This window comes from Sarcophilus harrisii, chromosome 1 (genome assembly GCF_902635505.1).
Source record: "Sarcophilus harrisii chromosome 1, mSarHar1.11, whole genome shotgun sequence".
In the NCBI taxonomy this organism is placed as follows: Eukaryota; Metazoa; Chordata; class Mammalia; order Dasyuromorphia; family Dasyuridae; genus Sarcophilus; species Sarcophilus harrisii.
Window position 1 is genome coordinate 214,172,525 of NC_045426.1, and position 19,192 is coordinate 214,191,716.

General features: G+C 36.0%; 1 protein-coding gene across 1 annotated transcript in view; it reads right to left on the minus strand.

Annotated features, from left to right (window-relative positions):
• Positions 1-1,293: 1,293 nt before the first annotated feature.
• Positions 1,294-19,192, minus strand: part of NANS (N-acetylneuraminate synthase) — a 28,310-nt gene continuing 10,411 nt past the window's right edge. Inside the window, exons 3-6 of the mRNA XM_031969303.1 lie at positions 12,050-12,149; positions 10,764-10,918; positions 6,480-6,746; positions 1,294-1,514 (exon numbers count right to left, since the gene is read on the minus strand). Of these exons, the coding sequence (XP_031825163.1) occupies positions 1,305-1,514; positions 6,480-6,746; positions 10,764-10,918; positions 12,050-12,149 (732 nt within the window). The 3' untranslated portion in view covers positions 1,294-1,304. The remainder of the gene's footprint in view (positions 1,515-6,479; positions 6,747-10,763; positions 10,919-12,049; positions 12,150-19,192) is intronic.

Here is a 19,192-nt window from a genome sequence, read left to right on the forward strand (position 1 = left end):
TTGCTTTTTCTTTGTATTCCTAGCCCTTTAGTTCAGCACCTGGTGTGTAGTTTAAGTGCTTAATAAATATTGATAAATTGGAAGGCTCAGAAACGCGGGTGCTCAGAGACCCTTGACTTTTTTGCACATTCCCCTACTGCAAGCTGGCTTTATCCCTTCATATAGCTCCAGAAGCACGTTGGAGTGCCTTTGGGACTCCTGGAGGACCTGGGGCTTGTTGTCTTTTTATGTAATCACTTACTTAGGAGTTGATTTTTTCCCATGATGTTCCCTAACAGGAAATTGAAGATTTTGGTCATTTATAGCCTTCGGAGTATCCTACTACCCATGTGTCTTAGTTTTATCTCCATTTCCTTTTGCAGTCAGTCACCTATTAGGAATCGGTTTATTACCTTCTATGGCACGAACAGGCTGAAACCCAAGTGCCCTTTGGCTTCATGCTTTATTCACAAGACATTGTGTTGGTATCAGACTTTCCTAAAAGTTCCCCCTAGCACCCACACACCTCTGGTCATTACAAATAATACTACTACCATGGAAGCAACTCAAGTCTCTATCCTGCCTGGCTGTTTGTTATAATTCTACAACAAACAAACAGTGAATTCAATACTATAAGGGTAAGGTTCATCTGGCCCTAATTCACAATACATTGTTATTAATGGAGTCTTTCTGGCTGCCATGTTATAACACATTGATTGTACTAAATGTGATTCATGGTTCAACTTAATATAAGGAAATTTTTTCTCAAAAAATTAAGAGAAGATGGAGTTCTCTCTCAGTAGGGGAGGATATATGACCATTTGTTGAGAATACAGTGAAGGGAGTTTCTATTCAAATATAATTCAGATTTGATTTGATATGCATGTTATAGGCTCTAGTTAGAGCAGAACAAGTAGTTTAAAAGGAATTTAATTTTGTGGGAGGCAAGAGAAGCAAAAGACATGTTGCGTGATACCAGAGAACTCAAATCAATGAAAAATAATTTATTAAATCTTAACATATGCTGAGCATTATGATAAGTTCTAGATACAAAAATGGGAAGTGAAAAAAATCCTTTCCCTCAAGGAGTTTACATTCTAACAGATGATACAATGTAATAGAACAGTGATGGCCAGAGAAGGCATTTTGATTTAGAAAATTATAAAAATGGGAGAATAGTTTGTGGAAATCATTCTTTCATTTATGTGACAATTACTTATTAAATACTTTGTAGCCCACTTTCCCCAACCATCCATCCATTCATTCATTCATTCTCCAAAACTGAGACAGGAAGGTAAGAGCTTAATAAATGTCATTTTTTTTTTTTAAGATTTTATTTTTTTGGACAAATTTTCTATTGCTTCTTCTGTGATGGTTTCATCCTCTTCAATATTCACTTTGACCTTCCTGCCAATGAGACTGGCAATGCCTTCAGGGGGATATCCTTTTGGTTCACCCACCTTCACTGTGAGCATATCCATTGTCAATGTGGTACCTTCAGGAATCCTCACTTTGGCCACCACTGATTTACCCAGCTGCAAACAAAACAACAGGGGAGTATCTTGATACATACACAAACTTAAGTGATGACCTTTCAAAAGGACAGATTTTCTTGATTGCCTTTTTTTAAAGTTCCACTTTATTTTAAGCTCCAAATACTCTTCTAGCCCAACTCCACCCACTGAGAAAGCAATAACAAAATCCTCTACTGAGGCATAGTCAAGCAAAACAAATTCCCATATTATTACTGTCCCAAAAGAATTACACCTCAAACTGAGTTCACTAGCAATCTATATTAGTTTGAAATGGGTATTGCTAGATCCCTTCCTTTGTATTTTTTTTCCCCACTGATTCCTATAATATTCTTGATCTTTTGTTTCTCCAGACAAATTTTGGTGACATATTTTCTAATTTTATAAAGTAATTCTATTTGGCACTGAATAAGCAAATTAATTTAGATCACATTATAATTTTTGTTAGTTTGGCTTTACCTACCCAGGAAAAACTTTCTCCAATTATTTCAATCTCTTTATTTGTGTAAAGAGTGTTTTGTAATTGTGTTCTGAGAGTTTCTATATGTGTCTTGGCAGATAAACTCCCAAGTATTTTATATTACCTGTAATGATCTTTCCTGCTAGAGTCTGTTCATAAAATATAAAATATTGATGACATGTCTTATATGGGTTTTATATCCTCCAACTTTATAATTGATTTACTAATTGCTAATTGATTCAATTTGGTTTTAAGTTGATTCTCTGGTGTTTTCTAAGTAAACTACCATATTATATGCAAAAAGGATAAAGCAAGATCTTTTGTTGATTGTTTACCCTTGATGTTATAGAGCCTCTAGATTATTTCTATCATAAATAAGACTGATTATTACTGTCTTTAGATAGATACTACTTATCATTTTAAGGAAACTCCATTTACTTCTTTGCTTTCATATGTTTTTTAAACAGGAATAGGTGTCATATCTTGTTAAAAGCTTTTTCTATAACTGTTGCTATTATAACCATAAGATTTTTGCTATTTTTTGTTATTAATATGATTAACTGTTTCTAGTTTTCCTTTGAAATCAGTCTTAAATTCCTAGTATAATTTGGTCTGGTCACAATGTATTTTTTAATACAAAACTATCATTTCCTTGCTAATATTTTATTCAAAATTTCTGCATTAATATTCATTAGATATATAGGTTCTTTTTTTCTTTTGACTCTCCCTCAGTTAAGGTATTAAGATTATATTTGTGTCACAGAAGGAGTATGGTAGGTCTTCTTTAAAACAGTTAACATAGTATTAAAATTAACTTATTTAAATGTTTGGTAGGATTTGCTCACAAATACATCTGGTCCTCTTAGAGTTCATTTAGAGATGTTTAAAAGCTTCTAACAATTTATTTTTCAATAGTTATGAATGTTTAAAAGGTTGTGATTTTTGATAAAAGTAATTTTATTTTTTTAATCATGCTTGCTAATATTAGACATCTATTTTACTGGCTTTTTAAAAAAAAATATTAATTTTTATGATCTGTTTTGTTATTTAAAAGTTTTTAATTTGTTGATTTCCTAGGGTTCTTTTTCATTGCATACCTAATTTATTCATTTGTCTTTCTTTTATTGAAAGCATTTAGAGATTTAAAAAAATTTTTCTTTTGTACCATTTTGACTGAATCCCATAAACTTATGTATGTTATCTGACTGATACCATTGTCTTTGATGCCATTATTATTTCTATGTTTTATTCTTTTACCCACATGTTTCTTAGAATTAAGCTGGTGTTCAATTAATTTTTATTGTTTTGTTTCAAAAGTCCTTTATTGAATATAAATCATATTGTACTATGGTCAGAAAAAAATATTTCTACTTCTTTGCACTTGTTTTTGAGGTTTTTATGTTCTAATGTATGGTCAATTTTATGAAGGTTCCATCACAGAGAAGTGGGTTTACAATCTTATAATTCTTTTCAGTATACTTTAATTTCTTTTTAAAGGATAAATTGAAGTCTTCCAAGACTATAATTTTACTATTTCTCCCTGTAACTCATTTAACTTTTTGTTCAAGAATTTAGATGCTATGCTATTTGGTGTATGTTTAATAATAAGCCACTGTCTTCCGCAAAATGTATTTTTCTTATTTATTTCTTAATTAGGTTTATTTTTACTACTGTATTGTCCAAGATTATGATTTCTACCCTTTTTTAAAAAATAGCTTAAATATAATGGATTTTGTCCCTGTTTGGACATGTATACTTATATTGTATTTAATTTACACTTTAATATATTTAACATGTATTGGTCAAGCTGCCATCTGCAGGAGGGGATGGAGGAAAGGAGGGGAAAAATTGGAACAAAAGGTTTGGCAACTGTCAATGCTGTAAAATTACCCATGCATATAACTTGTAAATAAAAAACTATAATAATAATAATATATATATATATGTATATATGATTTTGTCCCAGCTTTTTATCTTAACTCTGTAAGTATTTGTTTTTCTGTATCCAACTATATTTGTATGTATATTCTTTCCTCCTGGGAAAAATTCAGATGAGTTCTGGTTTATTTTATCATACTCCCTTCTCCTTTTTTATAGACTTCTTGTAAATTCAAGTGAGAATTTTCCCTTCCTCTTCACTCCCCCCCTCTTCTCTTCCCTTCCCTTTGAATTCTTATTTTAAGATCCTTAAAACATTACAATAATTTCCAGGCCTTCTATGATCTCTGGTAATTATAACATACTGAGAGGATGTTTCATTTCCCCTATATAAGAACATAAACAGTTTAACTTCAGTTAGTCCCTTATGATTGTATGTTCATCTGCTTCTCTGAATTCCTGTGTTTATATGTCAAATTTTCTTCTTATTCTGGTCTTTTATTAGGAATGCTTGGAAATCCTCTATTTCACTAGAAAATCCATCTCTTCTCCCCACCCCCCGAAGGATTATTTGTTAAATAATTGCTAATTTTAAGCTTGGATCCACTATCTTGTGAAATACCATGTCCCAAGCTCTCCACTCTTTTAAAGTGATGGCTGCTAAATCTTCTATGATACTGACTATGGCTTCTCAGTACTTGAATTCTTTTTCTGGTTGCTTGTAATATTTTTTTCTTTGACACAGGGACCCTGGATTTGAGCTGTAATATTTCTGGGCATTTTTACTTTGAGGTTTCTTTCAGGAGGTGCCTGGTTCTTTCAATGTTTACTCTTCCTTCTGGTTTTAAGAGAGTTGAGCAGTTTTATTTCTTTAAAGATAATGCCTAAGTGATCTCTTTTATTTATTTATTTTTTCCCTTGGCTTTTAGGTGGTTCAATTTGATTCTTAAATTACTTCTTCTTGAACCATTTTCTATGGAAGCTACTTTTGCTATGGGATATCTCCTATTTTTTCAATCTTTTGACTTTGTTTTAATATTTCTTGATGTTTCATGGAGTCATTAATTTCTAGTTAGTCAATTCTTTCAGGGAGTTATCTTTTTGGATAAGGTTCTGCATCTCTTGTTCTCATTTTGTTTTTAAATATATTTTTAAACTTAAAACAAAAAAAAGAAACAACAACCCCAAACTTCTTCCTTTAACTCTTTTGGAAATTCTGGTTGAGGTACTATCTAATGTTTTGGGTCTGGGTCCCGAGTTTCCTTGTTGTTTTAATAGTTCCTTATAATGGTATTTTTGTTGTTGTTGTTCTTTCAGATGATGACCATTCCTACTTTCTTTTCTTTCTTTCTTTTTTTTTTTTTTTTTTTAAGCAAGGCAACTGAGGTAAGGTGGCTTGCCTAGGATCACACAACTTAAAAGTGTCTTGTTTTTAAGGTTGGATTTCAACTCAGGTCCTCTTGACTACATAGCTAGTATGCTATCCACTGCACTACCTAGCTGCCCCTCTAGGCTACTACTTGACTGTGGACTTTGTTAGGGTTGGGCCTTGGGGGGGAAACAGCTGGCCTGAGTTCTTGTCCTCTGTATCCCTGTGGATGCTTGGGCTGGAGAACAAGGATTCAAGATTTCAGTGCTTCCAAAGCAATGTAGACAAGGGAGAAGTCTGCTTATTGCCTTCCCAGTTTGAGCTCTGAGTTCTTGACTTAGGTTTGAGGTTGTCCCTTATTGGGAATTTCCATAGCCACTATTGGCTCACTTGCAGTCTCTGTAAGGTCAAGCAAATGAATTACAGGTACCACTCCCTCCTCAAGTCCAACCTGGAACAATGTAGTGGATATGTGAGCTGCCAGGGTGCACAGGCCTTTGTTTACAGGCCCTACGTACTAGAATGCTCGGCACATGGAGTGCCCCTGGTCAGACTCTGTCCTTAGTTGCTTACAGACCTGTTTCCTTAAGCTGGCCCTGACTACAATAATGTCTGTGGCTTTCTTGGACTTCCTGACTAGAATTCTGTCTGGTACATTTTCTAGATCTTGATGGAGTTCATTTGTGGGGTAGCTAGCTGTATTTCTTTCTACTAGTATTATCTATACTAGCTTCATTCTGCTACCTCTTTAGTTGCTATAGAGAGCTCAGACTGTATGTATGTATATATGAAATAAAAGATACAGAGAAGACAGAATGGCATTTGTAGTCCCAATATCAAAGGGACTTGGGGAGCTGAACAAGTCCCTTTGGGAAGCAGGAAAGCCAAGAGACAAGTTACTGTCAACTTTTAACTATTTGCTTCATTATCAATCCTGGTACTCATATTATCAGGCCCAGATACTGATCTTATTAAAATTTGCATACATTTCATATTTCTAAAAATGTTCACAATTTAAAGAAAGATTATTCTTAAGAATGGGAAAGAATCATGGAGGTTTTCTATACCATACCCTGTTAGAAGGAGTAAACATCTAATGATTCTATTATCAAGAGCTCCTTCTTTTGAATCCAAATACAATTATTTTCCCTTATACTCTGTTCCCTCAAGTTTGAATTAATCTGTTTCTTTATCTGTCCTAATCACAGCATAATCAGTTTTAGATGACATTTGCTTAAACACAGTAAAACAATAAACTTACCTTCTCATTGCAGGCCATCTCACATGGCAAGAGCTGTTTAACCGGCGATCCCAAGGCTTTTTCTACGAGACGGACTGCTTTCACCAGCTCCATTAATTCGTTTGGCTCCAGAGATGCCTGATGGTCACTCCCTTTCCAAGTTTTATCCAGAGTTACATGACGCTCTAGTACCTTAGCCCCTAAAGCAACTGCAGCCACTGAGACCATAATGCCTGTTTCATGCCCAGAATATCCTATGGGGATGTCGGGGAATGCTTTCTGATATTCCTTTAACACAAAGAACAAAATGGGAGAGGGAGAGAGACCTTAGAAATGCATTATATGAGTGTTTCTGGAGTCTAGATCGTTTACAAAGAACTACATTTAACTAACTTTAACTTTTATTTGAAAGTATTATATAGAAACAACTGAATGGTACTGTGGATAGAGTACCGGCTCTGAAGTCAAGAGGACCCGAGTTCAAATCTGGCCTCAAAAACTTAATATTTCTTTGCTGTGTGACTTTGGACAAGTCATAAACTCCAACTGTCATGCAAAAAAAAAAAAGATTATATGAAGGGGTGCACTAAAGTCAGTGTGTGTGTGTGTGTGTGTGTGTAGTATTTATGTACTATTTAAAACCTAAAATGATGGAAAAAATGTTAGTGCAGATTAAACTAAGTAATATATTTTTTTCTTTTCTGGAGAGCCATTGCCATACCAGTCAAATTGCTAAACTTATTTTAGAGAGCCAATTGTTAAAAATTTATCAGCACAATCTTGGTTACTTATATCTTTATCTACCTATTTCTATATCAATCTAAATCAATCTATTGCTTCACCTGTATCTATCAATCTATATCTAGCTAGCTACCTAGATCTATATGTTACCCTCATAAGAATTAACCTGGCAATAAAGATCCTTCATAACTTAGCCCAAAGCTACTTTGTTGATGCCTTTCTTTTCGTCAGTAATTTCAACCCTCTCCCCTCCTATCTGAAATCTTCTCTTTGACAAAGTGAATCAGCTACAGTGACTGCATGTATGTAATCTCTTCTTTGAGCCCCTCATAACATCCTCTTTCCCCCACCAATAATTTCCCACTTCTCAGTTATGAGAAGGCAAGCATATTTGATTGTCTGTTTGCCCAAATTCTTATTGCTTTTTCACTTACTCAGAGTTCAATTTCCTTTTAGCAATTTTTTCCTTTCTGTTGCTTTTGTTGTATACTTTGTCATGGCTGGGTCTGCTTACTTGATTATGCCTCATTTCACACAGATTATCCCATGTTTGCTTGAATAACTCATATTCAGTATTTCTTACTGCACAATGATACTCCATCTATGCCCAAAGGGCTACAAAACTGTGTGTATCCTTTGATCCAGCAATATTACTAGGTTTCTATTCTGAAGAGATCATAAAAAAGGAAAAAGAACTCATGTACAAAAATATAGCAAATATTTTTGTGGTGGCAAAGAATTGGAAATTGAGAGGATACTCATCATTTGAGAAATGTCTGAACAAGTTGTGGTACGTAAAAATAATAGAATACTACTGCTCTATAAGAAATGATGAGTAAGTAGATTTTAGAAAACACTGGACTTATATGAACTGATGATGAGAAAAGAAAGCAAAACTAGGAGAATGCTGTACACAGTTAACAGCAACATTGTATGATGATCAACTATGACAGACTTTGCTCTTCTCAGCAATACAGTGATCCAAGACAATTCCAAAAGATTCATGATAGAAAATGCTATTGACATCCAGAGAAAGAACTATAGAGTCTGAATGCAAATCAAAGCATATTATTTTCACTTTTTTTTTGGGGGGGGGGGGGTTTCTTTCTCAGGGTTTTTCCCTTTTGTTCTGATTCTTCTTTTACAACATGACTAATGTGGAAATATGTTTATCATGTTTGTACATGTCTAACCTATGTCAAATTGCTTTCTGTCTTGGGGAGAGGTGAAGTGACAGTAGGAGGAAGAAAAATTTGAAATTCAAAATCTTATAAAAATTAATGTTGAAAATTATCTTTACCTGTAATTGGAAAAAATAAAATGCTATTAAGAATATGTATGTGGAAGGGGAAAACATAATGATACTCCATTACATTCACATAACTTTTTAAAAATGCATGAGGATTTGTTTTATTTCCAGTTCTATACTTCTACTGAATCCTGCTATGAATATATGTATATATGGGATTTTTATTTCTGTCTGATATCTTTGGGGAATAAACCCACTACTGAGAGTTGCTCAATCAATGAGTATGGAGAGATACTTTTTGTGACTTTTTGTACTGACAATACCTTCAGGATACCTTTTTCCCCCTATAGCCCCTCCAACTTGGATTAATTACTCCTATTCTTTGCTATCTACCAATGTGCAAGATGTGAAGTGATACCTTGAAGAAGGTTTAAATTTTCATTTATCATGCAATTAGTGATTCAGAGTATATATATATGTTTGACGAGGCTATTGGGATTAAGTGACTTGCCTGGGGTCACACAGCTAGCAAGTAAGTGTCTGAGGCTGGATTTGAACTTGGATGCTCTTGACTTCAGGGCCAGTGCTCCCTCTCTCCCTCCCCCCATTATCAATGTGGTTATTAAGAGTGTACAATTCTTTTCCCATAATTTGATAACTTAGCTGTTGGGGATTAGAGGTCACACAGTTAGCAATTTTCAGAGTTGGCCATGACAGGACCTGTGACTCTAAGACAAGCATTCTGTCTCATTACAACGGCTTCCTCTGAACTACTATCTTTTATAATTATAATTTCACTTAGAGTTCTCTGAGAGTGAGAGCACTCACCTTTATCACCCCTTCAGAAGAAGGAAAACTCCGTGAAGTTAAAAAATGAATCTTCATAAGCCTCCAAGTCCTATCACTATAGAGAAAGTAGGAGAGGCAAGTGATGCTTGTCTGATTTAGAAATGGAAAAGAGCTGGGAATCAAATCTCATTCTGAGGAAACTGAGGCTCAGGGAAATTGAATGATTTGCCCAGTCTGAGGTAATGAGTAGCCAAGCCAGAATTTGGACTCCAAATTCTAATCTTTTCAATGACCATACTCTCTATTTTGGGAAGATCATTCTGTAACAGCAGCACACGAAATGCACAGTGGAAAGCATATCACAAGAGCAATAAAAATGAAATTCTGAACAATGGGAATGGAAAGGAAGGGAGAGATGTAATATGTTGAAGAAGGAACTGCCATAAACAAGCTGCAGCAGACACCAATATTTCAAGCCGGACCACTCTGGGCAAGCCAGCAGCCTTGGACCACACTCCATTCCTCTAGAAATCAGAAATGTCCTACAACTACAGGCCTCATCCCCCACAACTGTGGAACACAGAGCAAAAAGCTTTATTTTGAATATGGTCCTGCAAATATTTCTGCCTAAATGTTAATAGGAGAGGCTGTGGTGGAAGGGGGTCAACTTTTTATTTAACTATGGTGTAATCTATACTCGCCTGTTGTCATAAAAACTGATGATCTTTAGTGTTAATGATTTTTAAAAGAGACTTTTCCAGAGCCTATAACATCTGTACTCTTTGACCCAAAGATTCCTTTGCAAAGCATGTACACCAAGGAAGTCAAAAAGAAAAAGTAAGACTTTATAGATATCAAAGTATTTATAGTATTTTTGGTAGTAGCAAAAAACTGGAAACAAAGTAGATCCCCATTACCTAAGGAATGGCACATGGATGTTATGCCTTTATTACAGTAACAAATAACGAATGTCAATTCAGAGAAATATCTGAAGAAGAAAAGGGAGAGACTTTTAGAAATGAAAACAGAAGAGATTAATAAAAACTTAAATAAATAAAACAAAGAAAAACTTTTCCTAGTTTAAGATAATGTCCTAAAACTAAATTGCTCTACTCTTCAAGTTTTCAGTTATCAGTAGGCATTATTTCAGCAACTTTAATAACTGAAGGAAAATTAACTCAGAGATATGCGTGATAAGAAATAGGAATGGAGTAAACCTTCTAAAACTGTGATATATATTCATTACAGGACAAAAACAAAGTTTTCAACCACAGTAATAATTAATGGTGATACCTGTATTCAATCTGATCATGGAAATCGATAGCAAACATTAAGATTAAATTTCAAATTTAAATACGCAGGAATGCATCTTGTTACATTTATTTTGAAGTGGTCAATTTGTTGGAAAATCTTGGTAGGTCTTAGACCTCATTACATTCAGACAGTGAATTAGCATTTTATGCACACAAAATCCTATGCCTACCACTGGAAAGGATATGATAAGATAACCTGGATCCATTACTCACCGTAATTACACGGAGGTTGACATCTTCAGGGAGTAGTGGATAGGCACTTGTGCACTGCAGAATGCAGAAATTTGGGTTTATAGGTTTCACAATGTTGTAGACTTGCTTCATTGTGTCCATGGACTGCATACCACTGGAAATAACCATTGGACGTCCTAATCAACAGAATTACCAATGAGGTCACTCTTCTCCAATTTCATTACTTGTGTCAATCCTATTTTGTTAGGGAATGCAGATTTTCCAGACATTTTTCTCTTAATCAAAGTTGAAATTCCATAGCAGAACAGAATGGTCAGCACTTTCTCCTCATGGGGGGTGAGGGTAGAAGAGGTGCATAAATAATAGACCTGTGCTTTCACTGATGGACAAATTTCTTGCGTGGAAACTCCCTACCTGTGGTTTATAATGTGTTGCCTAAACTCCTTTTTGCCCAAGAAATATTTATATGACCCCAGGCATATAGCTATGTAAAAGAGGTATACAAATCAAATATTTACTTATAATAAATCATAATTTCATGACTCCCATATTCAGGACCCACAATTTAAGAAGCTTGGTGCCTAAAGCATAAGATGTCTCCCCAGTCTCCAAGGTAGGATATGTCAAGAATCAGTACTTAACCCCAGCTCTTCCTGACTCCCAAGCTAGTCCTCTGAATACGATCTGACATCATCCCTCATTTAAAATCTGAAAATTATCTCTACACAAAATGGTTTTCCATGTTGGTTTTTTTTAAAGAAAAATATATAGCTTACCCCTAGTTTCTTTCCTCTAAATGAATAAAAAGTAACATTTGTGTTTACATTTTTATTTTGTGCACACTATCTCATCTGATCCTCAATCTAGAGGGAGAAAGGCCCTTAGAAACCATTATTAGTCCAAATCCTCATTTTACAGATAAGGGAACTAAGGCCCTGGGAAACATAGGACTTACCCAAAGTTACCTAGTTAATGGCAGAGGGGAGATATGAACCCAAGTTCTCTTAAACCTCAGAGCCACACAGTGTTTTTTGCTATTTGCTGTTCCAGGCTGTCTCCATTATTTCCATTTCCCAGATTAGGAAATGGAGCCCCAGAGAAGTGATTTGCTCAGGATCAGCGATCCAGAAAGTAGTTCTCACCAATGCAATGTTTCCCTTCCCCCTGCACTATTTTCAGCTGTTTTTTAACCAAATGTGAGAGGTAGAAACACTTCAATGATTAAGATGAGGTCTCTAAAGTTAGCCTTCATATTTGCTACCACAAAAAGACTTCTTGGGAAGAGAGCAAATTAAACAAATACTCACCTTTCTTGGCCGCCTTTTCCAAATAGGGAAAATTGTTAGTGTCTCCAGAACCAACTTTGAAAAATGGAACGTTCAATTCATCCAGAAACTCAACCGCCATCTACAAAACAGAAAAGAGAGTTGTTTGAGATTTCTTCTCTACACAGGAGGTTATGATCCATACAGAACCTTAATCCTGATAAGAACGGGGCCATCTGTCAAAATAAGAAGTTTGCTCTGGATAAGGGCTTTTTAACCTTAGAGCCATTACCTTGGACTTTAAAAAAATGTTTTCTTAAGTATTTCTATAATTTAATTTGTAAACTATATTTTATTTTTAAAGTACAATAAACAATAAACACCATTCCTCAGCTGGATTTCACTGAGGCCTTGTAGAATGATGGTCGTGGCTGCTACAGTTTGGAAAATATTTCTCTTTAGTAATACTTCCTTTTAACTAATTTGCACATATAGCAAGTGCTGGGAGGCAAGAGTGATTAATAAATCTTCATTAAACTGAATGGGTATGAAACTAAGGCAAGAACACACACATACATTGTTTTTGTCATTTATCTTTCATTTTTTCCTAAGGACCATGACATGCAAGTGAGTTGGATTTTAGTGAAAGAGGGCTGCCTTATGTTCCCCTCCAAAGCCACCTGGATCCAGTGACCACATGTAGATCAGGACAACTGGAGATGGCCCAGGTTGTACTAGGAGACCTTCAGCCTTTTTAAGCCAAGGTCTTCCACAGGTCTGTTTGACTGCTCCCATTCAGTGATGAAAGCCAGGTAGCCAATGGGGCAAACAAAGAATCTCCTTTTTTACTGCTCCCTCCACACACACTGCTGACAACTATTTTCAGCTAAAGGAAAAACTAATTCCTTGTTTTGAAAGAAATCCACTTTATAGCGATATTATCTGTATTTCTAATGGAGAAACATCCCCATCTTGTGGATTTTTAGGGAACTGATGCCAAAGACAGCTTCTATAACCAAGGGTAATCACAATTAACTAGAAAACCCAAGGCCTTAACAGCCTTGCTGTTTATAACCTATGTGCATGATTATGTTGTCCCAAAATTAAGGCACAGGGAAACAACCTGATAGAAAATTAAAGCAGCAGGTGTGAATATAGGAACACAGGATTACAGAGCTCAATGGCAAATTCAAAGGTTTTCTTAAGATATGTAGATATGTGTGTGTGTGTGTGTGTGTATACAGGTCTATATGTGATATGTGTGTGTGCATGCACATGCATGTGCATTCATATGACTGTATGTGGATTGAGTCTGTGTGCATGTGTATTACTGTACCAATCCATATGTGGTGTGTGTGCACATGTGTATGTCGGATGCAATGTATCTATGTACATATATGTGCATGTATATACTAAGTCATATGGGTGGGCATATGTATCTGTGTGTATACTACGTGCATGTATATGTATGGTATTTATGTGTGTATATGTACATCTGTGTATGTTTACGTGTGTATATGTATTTATTAAAAATATGAAAACCTCTTTTTAGAATGAAAACCCTTGCTATGAGGTAAGATGCCCTCTCTCTCTCCTTCCCTCCCTCCTTCTCCCTCTCTCTCTCTCTCTTGTCTCTCTTCCTCTCTCTGCTTCTCTGTATCTGTGTTTCTCTGTCTCCGTCTCTCTGTATGTATACATATGTGTGTGTGTATATGTCTCACACACTCTTCTTAGAATGAAAACTTCTGCTGTGAGGTAAGGTGCTCTCTCTCTCCCTGTCTTTCTCCCTCTTCCCCCTCTCTTTCCCCCCTTCTCTGTGTGTGTGTGTGTGTGTGTCTCTCTGTGTCTCACACACTCTTCTTAGAATGAAAACTTCTGCTGTGAAGTAAGGTGCTCTCTCTTTCTCCCTGTCTTTCTCCCTCTTCCCCCTTTCTTCCCCTCCTTCTCTCTCTCTCTCTCTCTCTCTGAGTGTGTATGTGTCTCTCTGTGTGACTCACACACTCTTCTTAGAATGCAAACTTCTGCTGTGAAGTAAGATGCTCTCTCTTTCTCCCTGTCTTTCTCCCTCTTCCCCCTTTCTTCCCCTCCTTCTCTCTCTCTCTCTCTCTCTCTGAGTGTGTGTGTGTCTCTCTGTGTGACTCGCACACTCTTAGAATGAAAACCCCTGCTGTGAGATAAGGTGCCCTGGAAAGACCACCAAATTGGAACAGCGATCCATAACAAGCCCAATTAATGACAGAGAACATGAAAGGAACAACAACATATACAAGGAATCTGGGAAAATTGGAAAAGACTAGATTGTGAAGAGTGCTAATGACATGAGTGACACTTGAGCATCAGGCTGTCACCTCCCCTCAGGACAGAAATTGGGTTTTTTCGTTGTTGTCTTTCTGTGTATCCCAAGTCCGTGGCCACACAGTAGGTGCTTAATCAATGCTTGAATGACTAACAGCTATATCCAGAGAAAGCTAAAAGGATCCTCAGAGACTGTCTAGTCCAGCCACCTCCTTCCACAAGAGGAAAATGAGGTCTGTGAAAGAATGTGACCTGGTCACAATGGTAACAAATATCAGAGGCAAAATTTGAACCCAGGTGCCATGACTGCACAGCCAGTACCTTTTCTGCTGTACCACTAATATGATCTTCAGGGAAGGGGCTGGTCCATATTGATTAAATTAGAAATCCTCAAAGTATGTGCAGGGCATTGAGAACACGAAAATGGAAAAATAAGGCAGCCCCTAGAGTAGCCACTGAGATAACCAAGATAAAAGAGGAGTATTGATAAAAACAGAAGAGAAAAATTAAAAGCACCTTGGGAGTAACATTTAGAGCTCAAAGGGCCTCAGAAGTTGGCAAAGCCAAATTACTCATTTATTTATATATAAATACAAATATATATATAATATAAATATATGTAAAACATATAAAATATAAGTATATATTAATATATATTGCACATGTAATATATATAAACAAGGAATTTGGCACATATATATAATATATATAAACAAGGAATCTGGTACACATATATAATATATTTAAAATGAGGAATTTGGTATATATGCATATATATATATATAATTTTCTGCTGAGGCAATTGCTCAGGGTCACACAGCAAGGAAATGTTAAACATCTGAGGTCACATTTGAACTGAGGTCTGATTCCAGGGCCACTGTTCTATCCACTGTGCCATCTAATTGCCCCTCCTTTTTATAGATGGGGAAAACCTAGGCCCCAAAAGTAGCAATTGTGAGGCAGACTCTGGTTTTATACCCTGATACTCTGACAACAAAGCAAGCCGTATTTCCACTCCGCCTTCTGTGTACAACCTTGCTGCTCACCTGTGGTGTTTTTCTTCTTTAATATAATGGTTCTCTCTGGGAGCAGGTTTCTTGGGGAAATAAACAATATATATAAACAAGTAGTAATCACCCCAAATGCAGCCAGGTTTTAAAAGTTCAGATCTTTTACTGCTTCCTCCAAAATAGCCCAGTTAGTTTTTCCTTAGAGGCCTATCTTTGTGCTTGGTTCCAAGAGCTCTTGCAGCTTGTCCTTTGCCGCTGCTTTCTTCAGCCTCCAGCCAGCACAAAGGTGGAAGATGGAATGAATCTGATTCCACCTCCAAGAGTGGGCTTGTGGGCTTCCTCCCAGAGTGCTCCTCTCCAACCCCTGGCAATGTTCAGAAGTAACTAACTTGAAACTCTAAGAGCTTCTATATACATGATCTCCCAAAAGTTGACTCCTCCTTCTGGAGGCAGGGATTAAGGGAGGTGTGAATTCACAAAGTTACAAAGTTAACTTTGTGAATCTCCCATACTTGTGAACTCCAATGAGTACTTAAATACTTCTTGATTATAAGAGCTCTCTAAAGGTGTGAACACAAGCATTGTTTCTATCAGTATTGCCAACTAGTAATTACACCTAATAAGGATTCGCTCTAAGGTGTGAACCTATAAGCATAGTATCAATTCCACTGAGTTAACACTAGGATTCTAACACTCACCCACCTACTCACTTGCAGGAGAAAAAGATGGGGCTTCTGAGGGTCTGAGAATAAGGGCCCAAGGATTCAGGGGGTCCCGGCAAGCCCACCCCACAAGAATCAGACAGGCAGGAGGACATACAGAAGCCCCAAACACAGACAGTCTCGGAAGCCTTTCCCCCAGTTTCTAGTAAAACATCAGGCTAATATCAACACTATGCAAGGGGCAAGGAGAACGTTTTTATCAATCTCTCTTGGCAGTTCTTCCTTGGGAAGACGCTACCAAAATAGTTTATAGCTCCATCCAAAATATCAACCTTTTCAATCAGCATGCATTTATTAGGTACCAGGGACACAAAAGGCAAAAACAAAAAAGCAAAAACAGACCCTGTCCTCAAGAAGCTTTTATTCTAATAGACAAACATATATACACATACAGTTATGTACGTACATATATACATGCACATGAGACTACATGTACATATAAGTTGGAAAAGTATGTACATATATAGGTACATAAATATATATTTATATACATAATATACTTCAATTAGTTACACATATTATACATAATAAACATTATGTGTTATATATTATATTTATATGTTTACACACACACATACATGCATATATCTAACAAAAAGTTGTAATTAAGCAGCAGACCCAGATTATCTGATGCTAAAGTAAGCTACCTTTCCACTGTACTACACCTGTATACAGACTTTCCTGCTCACCCACTACTTCAATGCAGAAAAAAATAATGGAATAAAAAAAAAATAATAATGGAATTGTATATATGCACACATTTACACACAAAGCAATAAGTACCCATATGACATATATGCATGGGCATGTAGACATATTGCTATGTATGTATGTATAGGTATATACCTATATTATGTATATGCATGTCTACATAGGTACCTATACATGTCTACACACACTGTAACCTTGGAGGGGAAGGCACTAGTCTCTGGGGGTGGACAGACCAAGAAAGGGCTTTATGCAGAAGGTAGGTCCTGAGGGAAATTAGGGATTTCAGAAGCAGATGGTAAAGTTCTGCAGAAGGCATTCCCAACAAAGTCATAGAGATGGGACAATAACAGCAAGTTGACCAGTATGGCGAGACTATAGAGAGAGCATAACAGGAACAATAACATATACAAGAAATCTGCAAAAACAGGAAAGGACTAGATTGTGAAGAGTTGTGATGAATGAAGTGTTTATTAAACACTTACTATATGTAAAACACTGTGCTAGCTGCTAGGGATGCAAATAAAAAAGAAATACAGTTCACGCTCAAGAGTCTCACTTTCTTATTTTAAATGGCAAAAGTGTTTATATTTGAACCTAACAGTACTTAGGGATCACTGAAGTTATTAACTTTATAACATTCTGTAGTTGTACAATGTCATGTTATATTCTGCAAAATTTTATGATTGTTCAGCTTTCTTTGAAATACTCTAGTTTGTTGAAAGTGACCATTTCAGAGAAACTTGGGAAGACACGTAAGAATGAATGCCAAGTGAACATAACACTTATAAACACTCTGAAAGTCTCAGAATGCTATCAATGCAATGAACAACCACACACCCAGAGAAAGAATAATGCTGTCCACTTCCTGATACAAAGGTTATGGACACACTATGCAGAATGGGTCTTGCACTTCTGGATATAGTCAATATGGGAATTAGCTTGGATTATCCGTAGTGATTGCAAAGTCTTGTTGGTTTGTTTGTTTTTTTTAATGGAAAGGGGAATTAGGTGAGACAAAGGACCTTAAGAATGGGAATCTCCCTCCCCCCCAAAAATAGAACAAAGACTAGAAAGAATCAAAGAGGAACAGGTTAGCTTTGAAAATCACACACCCAACTTATTATATGTTCTACATAAATTGTATAAGAAAATTTCAATATAATCCGTTTCCTTTCCAATCCTATGTATTTTATTTTATGCATTTAGAAATATTATTCTGAGAAGGGTATGCACAAGATTCCCCCAACTGATTTTATGTTCAGAATAAAAGAAAAAAGTGGAACAATATTTTTATCTGGTTAAAAAATAATCATTTGCCCAATTTGTAAAGCCTACTTTAATTTCCTATTTTGACAACAAATGCGAATAAATCATTTTTGAATACATCTAAAACACAATAATAACAGTTCAAGTTTTATTTGATAGGTACTTTCAGAGTTATTCTTCATCAGGAAAGTTTTTATGCTAGACATGGCATCTGAGCCCTGAAGGAAGAACATCATTTCAAAAAGTAGAAGAATGGATCACATTTCAGACACAAAACAATTGATACCAATACCTCAGGGCAAGAAAGTACAGAATGACATTGTGTAACAAGAGGGGAGAACAGTCTGGCAAGAATACAGAATGGGAAAAGAAGAGGGGAAAAAAGGCTGGAAAGTTAGGTTGGAAGTCAAGAATGGAAGGCCGAGCGAAGGATGTAGCTGACCTGAGAAGCCAATGGGAAGCCAGACATTGCATCAGAGACACAACTGGTCTTTTATTTTAGGGGAATTTTTGCAGTGTGAAGGTTATCAACATGGAAACGGGGAAAAGCTAGTGCTATCCAAAAAATAATAAATTATTAAAGAGGGAATAATTCCAATAATATTCTGAGTGTGGGTCAGAGAGGAGGGGGAATGGTGGTACCATCAACAGAAACCGAAAAGCTGGGAAGGGGAAGAGAATGAATTAATTTCTGGACATTAACAATGTTAGGGGAAGGGGATACCTGGACCAGATTTTTTTTTAAATCTCACCTTGCCACCTACTTGATTGTTCACTTAGATCCAGGCTTCTTAAATTTTTTTCACTCACAATCACTTTTTTGACAGAAATTTTTGCAACTCCAAGTATGTAAAATCGATATATAAATCAAACATTTATTGACATTAAATAGTAATTTTACAACTTTCAGTTGTTATAAAATCCTATGGGGTCATGAATCACAATTTAAGAAGCTGGGTCCTAAAGGACCAATAATCCTTGCCATCTACTCTCCAGCTGACTCTTCCTAATGTGTTGACTCCACTGACAAAAATATAAGTTTTCTTAAATAGGGACTGTCTCAGTTTTATATTTGTATCCTCAACATTTAGCACTATAATTACATAGCACCATTTATTATTACCATGGTAATAATAAATACAAGTTTTCTTATTCCATTCCATGTACAGCAATGCCTTTTT